Below are 18,817 nucleotides of genomic sequence, written 5' to 3'. Positions count from 1 at the left end.
AGCTGGGATGTCAGGCTAATAATAACAGCTGTGCTGGCCTGGATTCAGCTCAGAGAGAGATAGACGCACAGCAGGGAAGGGTTATTTGTATGTACAGGTGCATTAAGGAAGTCTGTTTGCATTTTTGTTTATCTACCAACTTTTGCATGGCACATGTGCGTTCATTCAAGTGCATTTGTCGGTATCCGTTATCAAAAATATCGTTACTGTTTTCTTTAGGAAGGATCACTTGAAGTCATCATTACAGTTCTTTTATTGTTTTTATTTCTTACATATGCCATCTAGAATCACATTTTGACTGTATTATAGGCTTTCTTAATGGAGCAATGAGGAAATTCACTAACTGTTGTTTATGGTCATCATATTTAAATGAGTTGTTAAAGTATATGCCTTGAATGCAATGATTGTCGCTTTGCTTAAAAGTGTCTGACAGGAACCCCAGTGTGTTTGTAAATCACTAAAGGGGAATTCACACTGGTTTTGCCGCAAGAAATGATTTACAATAAGTGAGATTTGATTTGCTTGATCAGCTTTTTGGAAATGAACAGTGATGTCTACTACTGGGATCTGTTGTCATCTGATATAGTGGACACTGCAGTCAAGATACCAGTGATTGTGCATAGGCATTGGCAACTATTGTATCCATTAGTTTTCTTCTTCTTCTTCCACTCTAAAATCGATGGTAACCTATGGAATTATATAGTACAAAACTGTGAATTTATGATTTACCAATCAAACGATTCCTAAGCCACTATAAATACCCTAAGTTCCATATAACAGCCATCTTCGTTTTGAAGAATCCCCCCTTCCACCCCTACTCCTCCTCCTTTCCTAGATGGGTGGCACGGTGGGCCAGTGGTTAGCACTGTTGCCTCACAGCAAGAACATCACTAGTTCTAGTCTTTACCAAGCCAGCCGATGTTTCTGTGCGGAGTTTACATGTTGTCCCTGTGCTCACGTGGGTTTCCCCCGGGTTCCCTGGTTTCGTCCCACCGTCAAAAAACATGCAACTTAAGTTAATTGACTAATCCAAATCAGCACCATAGACATGCTCCAAGTAAATAGTTATCTCTTAAGAGCAATCACTATCTGTTCATTAGTTACTACAGCAGGGGAGTTCTCGAGATCTACCTGAGCTCAAACTCCCCTCTCGCCTTGCAAACGGGAGGGAGCCCCGGGCTTGAGGATCTTATGAGCTCAGGGCTCTCTCCCGGGACAGCATGCCAAACAAGCTTTATAATCAATCATCGGCTGAGTGTGAACTCTTGAAACATCATTTGGGAAATATTTAAAAAAGAAAAAAAAATTAAAAGGGGTGCTAATAATTCTGACTTCAACTGTGTATATTTTTTCATTTATTTATTCCTTTTTTCAGGTAAATTCAGGCAGAACTTTGTTATTTTGAAACTGTAAAATCATTTACATAATCAGGCAGAACCTTTAAGAAACAGCTTTAACCAACAGTACTGAACTGAATTTTTTTTTTTGTAGAAAAGTGTGTAGAAACAATTTTGGCTTATAAAGACTTAAAGATTGTCTTTAGACTCAAATGAAACAGTGAATGTTTGTTTTTACTCTAATTAATTGAAAGGAACATTTGAATGAACTGATTCAAACTTCCAAATTTAATTCAACTAAATTCAAAAATACATAAACACAAATATATTTGAGGCTACATTTCTTCAATATCTCTTACATGCTGCTAACCTTGCTGATTCATACCCTGAACCAAAGTACTTGTGCTGACAGGCAAATATTGAGTGGCTTTCTCTGCTGTAGTCTAAACTCTTGTTTTAAACTATCCTCCATAAATCAATACACAGATCCGGGCCTCTGCTGTGTCTATCTCCCTGGAGGTCTTCTCACCCATTGTTTTAGCCCAGGGCTTATCTCTATAAGAATCAGTCCAAAGAGTAGAGAAATGATTTTGCATGTGGAGGGATTTGTTTTGAAATGGCAACCCTGTTTGAAAATGCTGATTTTTTTTTGTAGATGTAAAGGTGCATGTATGGCTGAAAATTGACATCTTGCTCTCCTTCTCTCACTTTTTTCTTTCTCTCGTTTCTGATTTGTTAATAATTTAGTTAGGAGTGGGTGTGACCCCATTCCTGCAGTGTTTCTGACTGAATTACAGGGACAGAATGTGTGCTGTGCAAGCATGCGTGCTTGGGTTTTACACTGTTTTTCAGCATCTAAAAACTGCTTTACAGTTTAACATTGCATTTTGCTTGCAGTTCATTTCAGTTGAAATGTTAAAAAAATCCAAATCTAAAATCTAAATTATATATATAATTTTTTTTAGTAAAACCTCAAAACCTTTGTGATAACAATGTAGCCAGGATCAGATTTAGCATCTGTTGGTACACAATTTCAGAAGTAGCTTAATTCCTGTAAAAATACTTCCATAGTATTTGTATTTCTTGTTTGATGGTAACAGGTTTGTAACATTCTTCAAAATATCTTCTTTAGTGTTCAGCAGAATAAGGAAACTCATAAAGCTTTGGAACCACTTGATGTGGAGTATATAGAGAGTAAACTTTCATTTTTGGGTGAAATATCTCCTAAAAATTAATTCAAAACTCAGCTTCATCAAGAAGATGCAGAAGATAGTGATCATTTCATAACCTTTTAATGATTTTGTCATTAATTCTTTTTTGTGAAATTACGCCAGCAGGTTTCTTCTGAATTGACTGTCGTGAGGCTTTATTTAGCTTGATTCCATCATAGTAGATGGCATTGTTGGCCTGATCCTTTCAGTTTGTCTTTGAGGATGTGAAAAAGGTCACTTAAAATGTCATAATGCTGGCGTTGTCCTTTCTGGTTTTAAGTTGAAAAGTTTGTATATATTGTCAGTATATCTCCTGTATTTTCAGATATTTCTCTGTAAAAATCTATAAGGGTTATTTGAGGTGATATGTATTTGTGATTTGTGTGTGTGTATGTGTGTGTGTGTGCCCTCTGGAGCATTGGTCAGTGAGTATCTTCATACAATTCACGCTGAGGTGATCCTTCTGCTTCACTGCATGCTTCAGTGTGCGTGCGCAAGTTCACCTAAAGCGTTCACAGGTTTATAATAGGATTTAAGAACTGTGTGCCACAAATATAGACTGTGACCCAAATTTGAGAAGTTAACTGTGTGAGTTCACGTGCAACTCTGAGTTACAGCGCTTGAGGGCTCCTTACCAACCCCCTCCTGAGATGGCCTTACTGTGTCACCATGTATGTGTGAGCTATTTCTAATTCAATTCACATTGAGACACAGCAGAACTGCAGATGTGGATTCTAAACTCAGCTGATGGGATTGTTTTAGAAAAATATTGAATCGTGCTTTATTAGGGACATTAATTCATGAAATTAAATTAAATATGCAAAATAATTACCATAACTGATCATTTTTAATGATATTTGTCTGGATTTATGTACTGTTTTTGTGTGTTTCTGCGTTTGACTGTATTTTCTCATTGTAGCTTACTGTGATCACCTGTGCCTTGTTTATACACCCATTAGGTCTACAAATAATTAGATTAGGATCAGTGCAACTTGTGTTTGCTCTGTTTATTTTAATAAAAGTGCTTGCTAATGCTCAATTTATACTTTTGCATTGAATGATCGCCTTATTTTATGTTTATCCCTTGCATGTTAATGTCATTGTGGGCATATTTCTCTATGAGTCTCTATGATCTACTGCATCACGTTTCTTTCTCTGTGTTTTTAGTTTACATCAGAAAAGTGTGCAAAGCTACTGTAAAAGTAGTTCACACTCATTCAAGGAGGAAAGAGGCAGGAACCTGGCAAATGTTCAACAAGTTTAATCATAAAATAAGCACAAAAAAAGTATCCATCCTTTTCATACAGTAGCTATACCGAGCCGACCAATCACAGATCTTTACTCAGCATCATCGCGACATGGTAACATTTTTTGACCAGCCATCAGGGTCTATGTCAGGGTATGTTGAACATTACACCAGACCTGTCACATGCACTCGACACAGAAGTATAAATTGGCACATACTGTATACCTTGTTTCCTTAAAAGAATAGTTCAGCCAAAAATGAAAATGACTCCATAATTTACTCACTCTCAAGTCATTCTCTGTGTGTATAACTTTTTTCTGAGTTTTAAAGGAGTAGTTTTAATTTTATCCTGGCTTGTCCATGCTGTTTAATAATGGATAGTGAATATTTTTATTATTATTATTATTGTGATACTTCCAAAAGAGCATAAATCCATCGTCAAAGTAACCCATAACTAACCCAGCTCCCAGGCAGTTAATGAATGTTTTACAAAGCAGATCTACACTGTAAAACCCAACAGTCAACCTTATCAAATGAAATGAGTGCAGTTACCGCAAAAATTTACTGAAAGTTAATTTTACTCACTTGAAGAGAGTTTTGAACTCACTGTTGAAGGTAATGAGTTAATTAAATACCTCATTACTTCAACTTAAATGGAGTAAGTTCACAGTACTCATATAGGTTAGTTTTTTAACTCAGATGGTTGTTTCCTCAAAGGTTTGAGTTGCCTTAACTTATTGGGTTTTACAGTACTCAGTTGGTTCGAGTTTTCTTCATTTATTGGGTTTTATTGTGCTCAAATTGCTTCATTTACTCAAACGGATTAAGTTCACAGAACTCATTAGAATCAGTTTTTGAACTTAAATGGTTTGTTTCAATCGGTTTCCTCAAATGGTTTGAGTTTCCTTAACTTTTTGGGTTTTACAGTGTATGTATTTTTGTAACAAAATATTTAACATTTTTAAATAATAAACTCCAATCTTTGACTTCCAGTGGCGGCCGAATGCACGTTTATGCGCGACTGATGTACAGTACTCAGCATATATTAGTATACCCTATTTAGAAAATTTTTATTTATTTTTATCCATTTCTCAGTGAAAATGGGTAATATATATATATATATATATATATATATATATATATATATATATATATATATATATATATATATATATATATATATATATAAACAAAACAGATTTTCTAAACAGATAAATTTGTTAAATAATTTTTTTGTCACAGAACATCAGAAATGGAAAGAGAATACATTTAAATTCATGCAAAATATTGCAAAAAAAACTACATTTCAACAGAATTTTATATATTTTTTGTGTCTCTTGATTATTGCTATTTTTGAAAATTGTATTTAATATTTTTCCCTAACTTTTCCCTAACAATATTGGGTATATTACTAATTTTTGAACCATTATTTTAAGCTATTTTGTTAGATCAGCTCCAGATTTGGCTTCAGTACTGACTAATCTAATGTTTATGCATGAAATAATATTGTAAAGCTTACTTTAGAAAATATTAATTTAAATGAGAGATTTGTGGGGGGTGTACTCATATATGCTGAGCACTGTATGTCATATGGGAACCTCTTAGCACACAGTTAAAAGTAGTTGGCTTGGTGTTATTGTATAATGTTATACAGTATATTACTCTTACAATGTCCTGTACATGTGTCAACCCGTCTTACATCATACGTTATACACGTTATATACGTCATATACGTCAGTTAGTAATTTTTATGTTTCTGTTGAATATCTCATCAGTCTGCTGAGGCGTTTGGTAAACCCCTGGGGGTTAATTTGATGATCAATTTATGGGCATTTGGAAGCTTTAAAATAAAACCCACTATCCAAACAACTGTATACAGCATGGAGGAGCCAGGATAGAATTTAAAACTACGAAAAGTGTTCGTTTGACAGAAACTGGGTCAGTTGGCGTTTCTTTGTGGAGTTTGCATGTTCTACCTGCGTTCCGGTTTCCCCTATAGTCCGAAGACTAAAAAAAAATTGTCTAAAAAAGCTAAAAAATTGTCCGTAGTGTATGATTGTGAATAAGAGTGTATGAGTGTTTCCCAGTTATGGGTTGCAGCTGGAAGGGCATCCGCTGCATAAAACATGTACTGGATAAGTTCATTCTGCTGTGATGACCCCAGATTAATAAAGGGACTAAGCCGAAAAGAAAATGAATGAATGAATAAAGTTGACTGTTGGGTTTTTCAGTATAGATAAATCATTTTTAGCTAAGTTTATCATTTTTAGCTTTACATTTAGCTTAAAGTTAGAGAGAGATCTGTATTTCAAATAAATATTTAGAATAATTTCTAAAGAATCATGTAACACTGAGCATCAGCAATGGCAGATGAAATTAATAGAATAGTAGAATGACAGAATACTTTTAAAATAGTTATAAAAATAGTCCACAATATTAAAGGTTTTACTGTATTTTTAAACCAGGGAACATAACCTTAAAAAGCTTCAAGAAACTCCCCCTTTTAGTTCAAGTCTACCTCAGAATATTTTCAAAAAATGCTTCCGAGTTGGGCGAGGAGCGCTGCGAGCAGAGGGAGGAGTTGGCGTGGCCGGCAGAGCAGGGGAGAAAGAAGGGCTTGTCAGTTTACTCACCAGCTCAAGATTAAAAAAATCTGAGACAAAATGTGAGGAGACACATGATTTTATAGTTTTGTACAAAGTTAAAATGCAAAGAAATAAACAGTAAGTAATTTAATGCCATTACATATATGATAAACACTATGAACTTATATGAGCACTATGAATGAAGAGGACTTCTCTTCTCCTCAATCCGCAGGTCTAAATGCAGACACAGTGGATAGCAGTGCAGCAGGTCTCTTTCCCTATCTATTCCAACCATTAGCCCTGCCAATAATCCGGAGGATTTAAAACATATGCGAACACGGTGTTGTCTGAATGGTAACGAACTCAACAGAAAAAAGACAAAGTCCGCCATTCTCCAATTCTCGTACAGCTCTCCCAACAAAAAATGCTTACTGCACACAAACAGCTTGGCTTTATTGGTGGCCCGGACAGCATCGCGGAGAAAGCCATGCAATAAACTCTGTGGATCATGGAAACCAACACATACAAGCCTTCATGAACTGCTTGGCAGGTCTGTGGTCTGTTTATATTAGTCTGTCATAAGAAAGCATGTGCAGTCATGAATAATTAAGAAGCAGGGTCTTCTCATAGGATAAGAAAACTCCGCTATGAATAATAATGAGAGACCGACGCATCATCACTCCACTAGCAGATTGGCGCTTCGTCACCGATTTTGATCCTGCCTCAAAAATTATTTTAAACCCGGAAGATAAAATTAGCTGACAAAAGCTCTAAATGATCAATTTTTCCCCACAATTAAAGCTAACAGGTGCTAACGTTGTCTTAAATGATGCCCAACACACACAAATCTGTTAAAATCTTGAACCTTTAAAGACCTTTTGAATGTTAGAAAGTTTAAAAAAGCAATTTACATTAATGTGATAAAAGCAGCAGATTTATATATTACAAAAATGGCTTCAAATCCCTATATAGCATTTTACTTTCATATCACTGAACATTAGTTATCTGGCTGTTATAATTATCAGTGATCTAGTGGTTGCAGATTGCTAACGGACTACAAATCCACTATTATGGACTACAGGATCCAGTCATGCACCACACACACTCACAACCGGTTCCTAATCAGGACTGATTGCATACACACAGCCGGAGGATCGTTACAAACTGATTACATGGACTTTAAATACAGCGTAAACACACACTTCATTGCTGAGTCTTGTTATACTGATCTGTGAACATTACGACATGTTTTCCTTGCCTTGTCTTCCGTGTTTGAACCTTGCTTTGTTTTGTTTGTTTTACGTTTTCTGCTGCCTGCCTTTTGACCATTTGCCTGTTTATTGACCATAACTCTGGATTGCCTGTATACATCTGTTTGCTCCTGTGCTGACCATTCTCTGCATAATAAACAGAGAGTTTATTATGTGTTTGGATCCGCACTCCCTGTTGTCAGCGTCCTGTTCACATTACAGTGGCCTACAGTTCACAGCAATCCAACTGGGCATCAGTCTGCATCAACTGAAGTCTTTTAGATATCATTTTTGGTCTTTTGTGCACACGTAGACATACGTCTTTAAACATTTAGTCACATTTCAATGGTTCTGAAATGTCCTGTGGGTCATGTGTAATTCAATTTTTAAAAATTCATCTCAAGACTCCAGCGTTCTCTTCCATTCTGCTGCGCTTCTGTTTCTCTATAGGTGTGAATGTAGGTCACTGGTGCTTATAGTCTCTCTCTCTCTCTCAAGCTCTTTTTTCAGCTTTCGTCTGAATCATGCAAAGCAGCTTCAAACATCAAACAGATTTGCTGGAATAGCCATGTGCTGAGGGGAGAGAGATAGAGTGCTGTGTGCTTGTGTGTGTGTGTGTGTGTGAGTGGGTGGATGGATGTAGAAAATGGAGCATGAAGATCTCCTCTAAACTCAGAGGCATCATAGACTCAACCCAAAAAACACATTCCCATCATAACTATCAAAATAGGGACATTGCACTGACTTTATTTGTTTTTATGTATAGCTAATTATAAATATCATTAACACCAACCCTTAGCTTCACTTTTTTACTTTCCTTTCAACTCTACTTGGGCCTCTTGGTGTCACTTTTTAATTCACATGGTATTCTTTCTTGTCATTACTCTCACCTTTTGCATCAGTACAGGGAAGCAATGTGAATTTCATTAGATCAACTTTGATTGTGAAATTGCACTGGCTCTCATGCCTAATTGTGTCATAGTGAAATTTGGGTATATCTTTTTCTTAAATGAAATGGCTATGGGCGATGCAGTGGCACAGTAGGTAGTGCTGTCACCTCACAGCAAGAAGGTCGCTGGTTCGAGCCTCGGCTGGGTCAGTTGACTTTTCTGCGTGGAGTTTGCCCAGTGATAGGTTGCGGCTGGAAGGGCATCCGCTGCATAAAGCAAATGCTGGATAAGTTGGCGGTTAATTCCGCTGTGGCTGTGGCGACCACATATTAATAAAGAGACTAAGCCGAAAAGAAAATAAATGAATAAAGGAAATGACCATGTTAACGGTGCAGGATCTTTTCTAGTCATTAAAGGGATAGTTCACTCAAAAATTCTGCCATCATTAAGGCTAATGCTCGAATTGTTCCACACCAGTGTGGGTTGGAAACCTGTAATCATTGACTTCCTTAGTATTTGTTTTTCCTGCAAGTCAAAGGTTACCGATTTCCAAAATTTTTTTGATTAACTTTTGTGTTCAGCAGAAGAAAGGAACAGGTTTGGAAAAAGTCAAGGGTGAGTTAATAATGACAGAATTTAAAGTTTTGGGTGAAAGCAAATCTTTTTAAATGTGAAAATCCAAAGTTTCACTCTATTCTTCACATAAAGATATAAGTGGAGGTCCAAATTAAAGAACATTTTATTTACACTGAATTTATTTATTTATTTTTTAAATAATGTAATCGTCATCATTCAAATTTGAAGAAACTTTTGTTCTGGCTATACCATGCTAGTAGAACAGTGGTGCTCAACCCTGTTCCTGGAGAGGTCGATCTCCTGTAAAGTTCTGCTCCAACTCTGATCAAACACACCTGAACCAACTAATTAGGACCTGAACAGCACTTGATAATTACAGGCAGGTGTGCTTGATATGGGTTGCAACTGAAATCTGCAGGAAGGTCGATCTCCAGGAACAGGGTTGTAGTAGAACAATGTTTTTTCAAATAATCCAAAGACCTTTTTTTTTTTCGTGTAACTCACAGTCATTAGAATGATAGAGCAGTGACTGTAGCACAAAGAAAGATCTCTAAAGGTTACACCTGTCAAAAATGAGTGGATGACAAGTGATCTTAATCTTTGAACCCTTTGTACCAATGTATTTTAGTTTTAAAACACATAACGCCTATTACTCCGCAGGCACACAACCCCATAAGATGTTAATATTAGGTTAGATTTAGGTCGTGATGTCAGGTGACCAAAATTCAATGTCTAGCCAGTGTCTAAGGCAGTGGTGCCCAAACCTATTTTTTATAAAGGGCCAAAAACCAAACTTGATTGACAGCTGTGGGCCGAAGTTAAATATACCAAACAGCATTACATTAAATTTATTTGCTTATTATTTAAAAATAACTAGAAAAAGTTACTTTATTATATAACATATTAAATGATGATGCTGTGTAATTTTTTACGTTTTATAATCACCTTATTATATAGTATAAACAATCCTATTTATAAAACAATGGAGTTCGAATACTGAATACACTAGTCGATCTGACCACCGATATCTTGTGCATTTCCTCTGTCAAGTGGCAGTATTTACATTTTAAAAGACTGATTCATATGAAACATTTATTTTTAGTTGGCTTTTTTTGTTGCTCCTCAATTAAACAAAGAAACAGATCGATGGCATACGCCGTAACCAACTCCCGATCATTCTCCCTCTCTTTTCAACTTACGGGCCTTACTTTTGGCACCTCTGGTCTAAGGACAAGGTTATTTTGGCATTCAATAACGACAGTGATTTTAGGTTGTGTTGGAAAGTGACCAAAATTCAACGTCGAGCCAACATCTTAAACCAACGCCAAATTGATGTCAAATACTGGCATTTATTCCTCAGGTATGATAGATAGACGTCATAGTGGTAACATCCACACAACGTCAAGCTAACATCATTAGACGTTGATATTTGGTTGATTTTAGGTTGGATGTTGGACATTGACATCGGCCTTACGTTGGGTTGTGCCATCAACCATTTCCAAAAATACAGTAATGCAACTTCCTTACGACGTTGGGCGTTGGTTCAATCTGACGTGATGTTAACCTCCTGTGCCTGCTTTCTAGTGTAAACGAAGGCTTAATCCGCTATTGACAGTTCACTGACTTTAGTGTGTTGTTATAAGTAACTTTGTTCTTTTTGCTGCTGAAAGGTTTTGCCAGGGCTTTCAGTCCAAATTTTCTTAAATACAGGCTGGAGACACTGTGGGCCCTATCATTTTTGTTTTTGTTTTTGTTTTAGCGAATCCGCGAGAGGCCGCTGTGCGCGCTTTTTCCCGCGCCGTTCTCGCGTAAACCTGCTAGAGACCGCTGTCGAACAACCTTCCGCCTGGGTTGGATGTGTTGCTATTGTCAGACCAACACAACCTTAATTTTTCAGTTTTCCGCCATGTTATTTAAATGGCAAATCCATTTGCGTCACTTTGTGGACTCATGGGTGTTTCGGTCTAGAAAAGAGGTGTGTTAAGGCGCATTGTTGGTGCTTTGCTATTTTGAGGAAGTAAAACAGACTGCAAAACAGACGAGCTGAAAGCAGGTCTAAAGTCCAGTGCAGAGCGCGTTAGTTGTGTGCCTTGAGTACACATTGCTTAATACACACAGGATGTACAGCAATGTGCAAATATCTTTACAAATGAAAAATAATTAAAGGATTAAAATATTACAAAATTATTATTTTATACATAAATATAAAAACCACTGCCTCCATGCCTTCTTCATCTGACGGGGCTTTTTTTGTTTATTTATGACAATTTGCTTTTGTATAATGTAGTTATTATTAGCAGTATAATTTGTTATATGCATATTTATGTTTGTTTTATTAAAAACAAGCTTAGATTTGTCCACCTGTCAGGTTTTGGGCCATATAGAGGTATAGGACGTGTGATTGGATAAAGCTCAGTTTTTTGACCACACTTCATTATTATTGCTCATTTATTCGTTTGCTGGAAATTAGAACTGAACCTAGAATTATATTTAAAACAAATCTTTGCACTTTTGCACAAACAAAATTAATTATGTTGGCTGTTGGATATCTGTGCGTAGCCTACAATACTGTTTCCTTATCCACGAAAAATAGAAAAAGAAAGTGAAAGTAAAGGCCGGTTGGAGGCTCATTCTTTATCCTTGCGCTGCAGATGGCCTGTTAAACTGTTTTTTTTTTGCTAGTGAAGTGTTCAGTTTATATATGTAGCAAATGCGCCATGGCGCAACACAACTGACTCTTAAGGGAATAGGAGATGAGACTCTGATTGGTTTACTCTCAAAACACACCCATAACTCATTAAGAGAATAAGCACAACCCTGTTAGACCATGCGCCTTGGCACAGAGCATATTTTTCCGTCCTTAAAATTGCAAAAGTGGGTTCGGACATGCCCTTAATGCTTTTGCGCCCTGCACTTTAGACTTTGCACCTAGATAGTTCAAATAGAGCCCTGAATGTTAAGAGCAGATCATCTGCGTCGATTGATTGCCTTACCCCATGGCGGATACCTTGCACGTTTTCTCTAAATCATGTTTGATACTGCTTAGGCTTCTAAAGGGTCAATGACATTACCGTGAGTTGTATTGATCAGCCGCATCTTGTCTTGGCTCATAAACTTTGACCTTTTCTTCCTTCTTTCAGTCTGTCCACCCCAGTTTAACAGCATGTGACTAAAGCAAACATGATTCTCTCTGTGTCTTGCCCTTCACTGCTGAGATATATGTACATTTGCGTGCATGTATGTCTGTATGTGTGTGTGTGTGTGTGTGTGTGTGTGTGTGTGTGTGTGTGTGTGTGTGTGTGTGTGTGTGTGTGTGTGTGTGTGTGTGTGTGTGGGTGGGTGCACGCACTTGTGGTTCATTTAATGGGTTTGAATCAACACAGTTCATAAACCCATACCTGAAGTAAATGGTGCACACCCACATTAGTGTTTGTATTGATTTTTAATCTATCAGATTCTCAGCTCTCTCTTCATGAGCTGGGCTGCTCTCTCTGGTTTCCATCGCAACGGGTGCCACAAGATTGAGGTTTCAGCAGAAATTAAATAGACAGAATGCTGGGAATGAGAGAGAGAGAGAGAGAGAGAGAGAGAGAGAGAGAATGTAGCTCTAGCTCCTTTTTGTGTTGTCCACTCAAATAAAGCAGAGAACATGTTATCAAAGTTAATTTACATGGATATTAAAGCGGAATTGTGCAAAGCAGAAAGACTCTGTATCCAGAACAATTCTCCAGTCAGAAGACCCTCATTTCTAGAAGAAATCTATATACAGACAGGATATTTATAATTGTCTTAAGTTTTGATATAATGGAAGTAGCAAAATATATTCTCTGTCACATTGTAATTAGTGGTGTAACGGATCACAAATCTCACAGTTTGGATCAGGAAAAAAGGGAGAAAACAAATGTCATTTGCTTTCCATTTAAACAAAAATATTACTGAAAAAACCATTGGTATTAACAAACAGAACTTAGAATCTGTAATTTTATTACAAATAAAAATCAAGAAGGAACCAGCTGACAAAACGGAAAATATTTAATATGAAAAATGATATTTGATACTGTTGCTGATAATGCTAAATATAAAAATCTAGCATCTTGTACAACAACATATCATATTTATCTTCATTATCTTCATTAGTGACTGAACAATTCACACACAAAACTTTGTTTGATTATAGGTGTATCATTTCTGAAAATCTATTCAGTGACATAATTTTTATGGTTGTTTGTCGCCACCCATTGGTTACAGAATATAATTGCTACAACATTCACCAGCGTTAAGTTCCATTAAACAGGGATTTTAATATTTGCCTTAACATCAGTGTTTATATTTGAACTATAAATTGTCCTCCCAGTACTTCTGTGTTATTTAATTGTTTGTAACTAACTGAAACAGTGTAAAAACTGAATCCCCCTTGATCAAACACAGATTTGAATGCAGCGATTCGAAGGATTAATAAACATATGCAAATCAGTATCATCTTTCATTAATGTTGCACAGGTTTGATTTGAGATCACGATCTGTTAATGTTTAATTGTGCTGCTTTACACTGAAAGCATTAATGCAGGCTAAACAAGCAGTTATGGAAAACACCTTTAATTAATCGCCTAAAAAAGCATTTAGGTCACACCCCAACTTTTTTCATCAAGCCAAAATGCTTTCATACACTTGATTTGAATGACACGAGAGGCGATCTCTCTTCAATTGTTATAAATGTTGGATTAATCTACAAGTTCAAAAAAGGTTTTTAATCCGCAGATCACAAACAGATCACAGAGCAACCGTGACCTATTACACTGTTAATGATCTATTAATACTATTAATTGTCATGTACATCTAAATGAATTGGATAACAAGAACTTCTGTTATTACTTGCTGATTGAATGGTAGCAGAGTTGATTGTAAGATTTATTTTCATTTAAGTAGATTATGATTTTGATAAGTCTGGCAAAGTCTGCTGTTTCATTATAAGTTATAAAGGTTTGATTTAAAAGGACAACCTGAAGAATAAAGCCATGTACTTGGATCAATTGTTCATAATATAAGCTTAATTTAGAGTTATGCATTTCCATTTCATGTGTTTTAAGCTGTGTATGGTAGAGTGTGTTTTAAAAATAAAAAATTACTAAAATGAGCGGTTTGGAATTTGCCCATGGAAACGCTGTGTTCTAAATAACATTCATGAGGGCTGGGTGGTATGAGCTAAATTTTATTTTACAGCATGAGAACGTTTATTTTACAGTAAATTTATCTTTCGTGATACAGTTTTTTGTGAAAGTAGTTATTTCAGAAAATGTACAAAAGGGCATATTTCTATAATAAACAAACCTGAATATTTAAGAAAAGAGAAGGACTTGATCTCTTTTGATTATTTTGTGTTTTATTTTTAACCTTATAAACAAGCAAAATATGACATTAAATGAACAACAAATTCCACTGTACACATTTAATAGTTTTACAGTTATTATTAGAAACTAGGGCTCCATGACGTTGCAAAAATAATATATATATATATATATATATATATATATATATATATATATATAGCGATATACTGTTTCTATACAATTTCACCAACTGACTTGAATAGCACTATTTGGAAAGAATTTAATGTCACAGTTTGTTTTAAGGTTTAATTCTTGCTATTAGCAAAACCATTAAGTATGTAAAAACTACTTATTAAGTAAGTAGTTACTTACTAAGTAAGTAACTTCTACTTAGCTTATTATTAATAGTTGTTAAGTTTGTTTAATTATTAGGTAGGGTTAGGGATGTAAAATAAAATCATGTAGTTTATAACTACTAATGGGAAGCCAATATCTCAACAGCTTTGCTAATAAGCACCTAGTTAATAGTAAGAATTGTTCCCTCAAGTGTTACAAAATGTATTAATTTTGATCGAATGGGATCATGCATAAAATATAATAAACAAATTAAAAGATAGATAAATACAATAAATACAAATATAAAAGTAAAATAAACAGTGTGTGATGTATTATGGCTTTGTAAATGTAAAATTTACATACTGTATAAGTAATTCAATAAAATAATTTTTATTAAACTTCCAATTGGTAAACTTTTTTCGTGCCTGAATACTTCTCCCAGGCCTTAAAAACATGCAAATTATAAGATTTCACTCCATTGTGGTTAAACTCTGCAGTAATTCCATAATTGTTCCGAACTGTGATTTTTGCTCAACTATAATACCAACTCAACATTGTGTCATACTATCACAATCACCAGCGATCTTATCCTTACAGATCACTGGTAAACTCACAGATAGCATAGAACTACAAATCCGCCGGTATATGGACTACAAGGTCCAGTCATGCACCACACACTCACACCTGTTCCATTTTCCCACTGATTGCAAACATACACAGCTGAAGCTGCTCAGAACTGATTACATGGACTTTAAAAGCAGCACAGACACACACACACACACACCAGTTGCTGAGTCTTGTTTTACAGTTTTGTGACATTACGACGCATTTTCCTTGCCTTGCTTTGCCATGTTTTTGACCCTCGCCTTGTTCATTTGTTTATGTTGTCTGTTTATGTTAATCCTTTACTGACCCATCACCTGTGTTTTTGACTATGACTCTGGATTTGCCTTCATGCATCTGTTTGCTCCTGATTGTGACCGTTGCTTGCCTGACCATTCTCAATATACCTGCATTTGGATCCGCACCCCTGGTGTCAGCGTCACTTCTCATTACATATACGATGTGACTATTGCGGATGCATGCGTTGTGATATCAATCCTGAAACAATATATTGCGCAGCCCTATTAGAAACATTTCTCACATCTTCTCACAGATATCGAATATATCCCAAGTAACAGGAAAATAATACTGTAATATGAAAACTTAAATATGTCAACACGTTAAGGAAATATTAAACATATTTTTTATTCCTTCAAAAATGCTAAATATAAACAGTTACAATTCTTGTATAAATATTGAAACTAAGTGATCACTTCTTGTTACAGAATTAAAAATTATTTTACGGTACATGTTTCATTCCACGGTAACGTAACATACCGCCCAGCCCTAACAGTAACATTAAAAAACTCATCAGCAGGAGTATGTCAACTCACTGTATGTGTGAAAGGTTTAATGTGTACTCCTGCACTCAGATACACAGGATAACATGTATCCTAATAGGTTTTCTCCTTTGTTGAGTTTAAATAGGCCAGACTGTACTCTCTACTTGGCAGAGCGTCTGGTGGTTGTGTTAGGATGTGCTTGGTGGGCATAAAGGGTAAAGAAAGGCCTCAGCACGCTGAACAGAAAAGCATGAACCCTGCCGTCTGACTAATGCATTATTCAACTGCAGGCATTCCCTTAAAAATGGACCAGGCAGGATCCTCTCCCCTTTTGTGATGTACTACTCATGCATTGATGTGTGTATTAGCACGTTGGGATTTGTGTTATTTTGTTAAGTCCGCTCTGTGTGTGATTGCAGGTGGTGTATTTGCAGCAGGCGGAGGTGAACAGGGAGAAGGTGTCTGCTATGCACCAGAGCAGCATTGATGGAGTGGAGGACATGTCCACGCTGGCAGAGCTCCACGAGGCCGCCATCATGCACAACCTTCATCAGCGATACCAGAAAGACAACATCTATGTAAGACACTCAAACTCACAATCATCCACACTGAATAAAATATTTATTGGATTTACTCAATTCTTTTAAGGTAAGTGGTTGAAAACTATTTATATGGGCTGAATTTAAACAATCTAATTAAATTTAGTCATGTTCAACCTAATTTTGTTTGTTTAAATTCAGCCCATATAAATTACTCAACACAGGCTCTTTGTGAATATATGGTCCCATATACATTTCTGGAGAGCACAAATTATGTAATCAGAGCTACGTATGGCTAAATTTTATCTTTCAAACGAACGCTACCGGGCGGTATGACACCACGGCCGGCTTCTGTTTCTTTTCTAGCCACCAGCTGACTGCTTAAGTCCATGTGGACTGCTTTTCCGCTGTTACCAGTTTGCTCAGTAGCTCGCCACATACGTCGGCGAACTTGAGACTCATGAGAAGTTAACCGCGCTGTCGTGGTTTGAGTCTGGTGAAGAACAGTTCTAGAAATCTGGCAAAACAAAAACAAAAGGCAAAAAATAAAATAAACAAGTAAATAACAGGGTGAGAACGTGGTAAGATCTGAAAACGTGGTAAAAATCAGGCAGCTGCGAGGGCTTTTCTTTTTCTGGATTGCCTTTGAAAACACTATCGGCTGGGTTTAGCGATGGGGGTGGGTGGGGTGATTGGTCAGTCAGTCAACAGCGGCCTCTGGTGTATTTATGCAGAAACAGCAGGCGTGAATGGCACTCGTGAGAGAAATTTGAGATCTGAAAAATCTTACTCAGCGGCCTCTGGTCGATTCGCGAAAACAAAAACTGCATTACAACGCACCTCCTGGGACATATTTCGCGATCTTCAGAAATGTGTACAGGTGTACGTATCAATAAAAATTTTGTAAATTCAATGAATCATTGTTTTTCAGTGCACAAGACCTTGCTGTCATAACAAAATCTTTCTTTTAAGGATTCACAAGAAATTCTTTATGCATACCAGGCCAATATTTGGTGTTACTTTGTGTAGAAACACTACGCGCCTGTTTGACGTCAGTGTTTTAGTTGTCAAGTATTCACGCGTGACTATGACATAATACACATGATGCCACTGTTTTTGCAAATCCACATTTAGTAGTTTTTATTGAAATTGTAAAATTAACAGATTTCAATCAAACTAACATTTTCCTCTTTTAGGTCACCAAAAGGTGTTTTTAGGTGTGTTTTTTTTTTTTGTAAATTATCAAAACACAAAAATGTATGTGTAAATATGTGATTTGATGTAAATCTACTGTATAAACCCAAGCAAAATTCATAGATTTTTTAATGATTCCTTATCTGTAACTACTGCTTTTAACTGAAACTGAATACGCTCATGGTAGGGCAGCACAATATATTGTTTTAGTATTAAAATCGCACTGTGCATGTTTACAATAGTCACATCGCAAATATGCAATATTGAGTCTGAATTATAGTTGACCAGGAGCTACAGAATTGTATTTGGTTACTGTATTTATGCGTAATTTATATGATTTATGCAAAACAAATGCTTTTCTTACTTAGAATTTTTGTCTTGTTTCTTGTCAAAAATGATTTTTTTTACTTAGCCCACTGGCAGATAATTTTCCTTGTTATAAGGAAAAACTTTAAATTTGGACTTATTTCACATGAAGTTGAAAACAAAACAATATTTTTTTTTATCTAAAAATGTTTTGACATTTAAACTAGAAACGAGACCAAGCAAGGTAAAGAAAAGCTCTTTTTGCATTGTGATTATTCAGTTTCTGTACCTGAATACTGTCAGACTCCCCCTAAAAAGTGTCAAACAGTACTATTCAAACTATCTATTGAAACTGTATTCATATTGCAATATTTATTACAGAAAAATAAAATATGGCAATATCAGATTTTTTCAATTCGTGCAGCCCTAGCTCATGGTCAGTGAGAAAAATAAATTAATAATTGTATTCAGAAAGGGCACATTAAATAGATCAAAAGTGAGAGGTCAGTTGGCATGTGGAGTTTGCATGTTCTCCCCGTGTTTGCGTGGGTTTTCTCCGGGTGCTCCGGTTTCCCCCACAGTTAAAAGACGTGGTATAGGTGAATTGAATAAGCTAAATTGTGTGTGTGTGTGTG

General features: G+C 36.1%; 1 protein-coding gene across 1 annotated transcript in view; it reads left to right on the top strand.

Annotated features, from left to right (window-relative positions):
• Nucleotides 1-18,817, top strand: part of myo10l1 (myosin X, like 1) — a 126,800-nt gene that overhangs the window by 45,634 nt on the left and 62,349 nt on the right. Inside the window, exon 3 of the mRNA XM_056459596.1 lies at nucleotides 16,563-16,721. Coding sequence (XP_056315571.1) covers nucleotides 16,563-16,721 — 159 coding nt within the window. The remainder of the gene's footprint in view (nucleotides 1-16,562; nucleotides 16,722-18,817) is intronic.

This window comes from Danio aesculapii, chromosome 6, assembly GCF_903798145.1.
Source record: "Danio aesculapii chromosome 6, fDanAes4.1, whole genome shotgun sequence".
NCBI classification, from domain to species: domain Eukaryota; kingdom Metazoa; phylum Chordata; class Actinopteri; order Cypriniformes; family Danionidae; genus Danio; species Danio aesculapii.
Note: the sequence above shows the minus strand (reverse complement) of the source record. Positions and strands in the feature narration are given on the sequence as shown.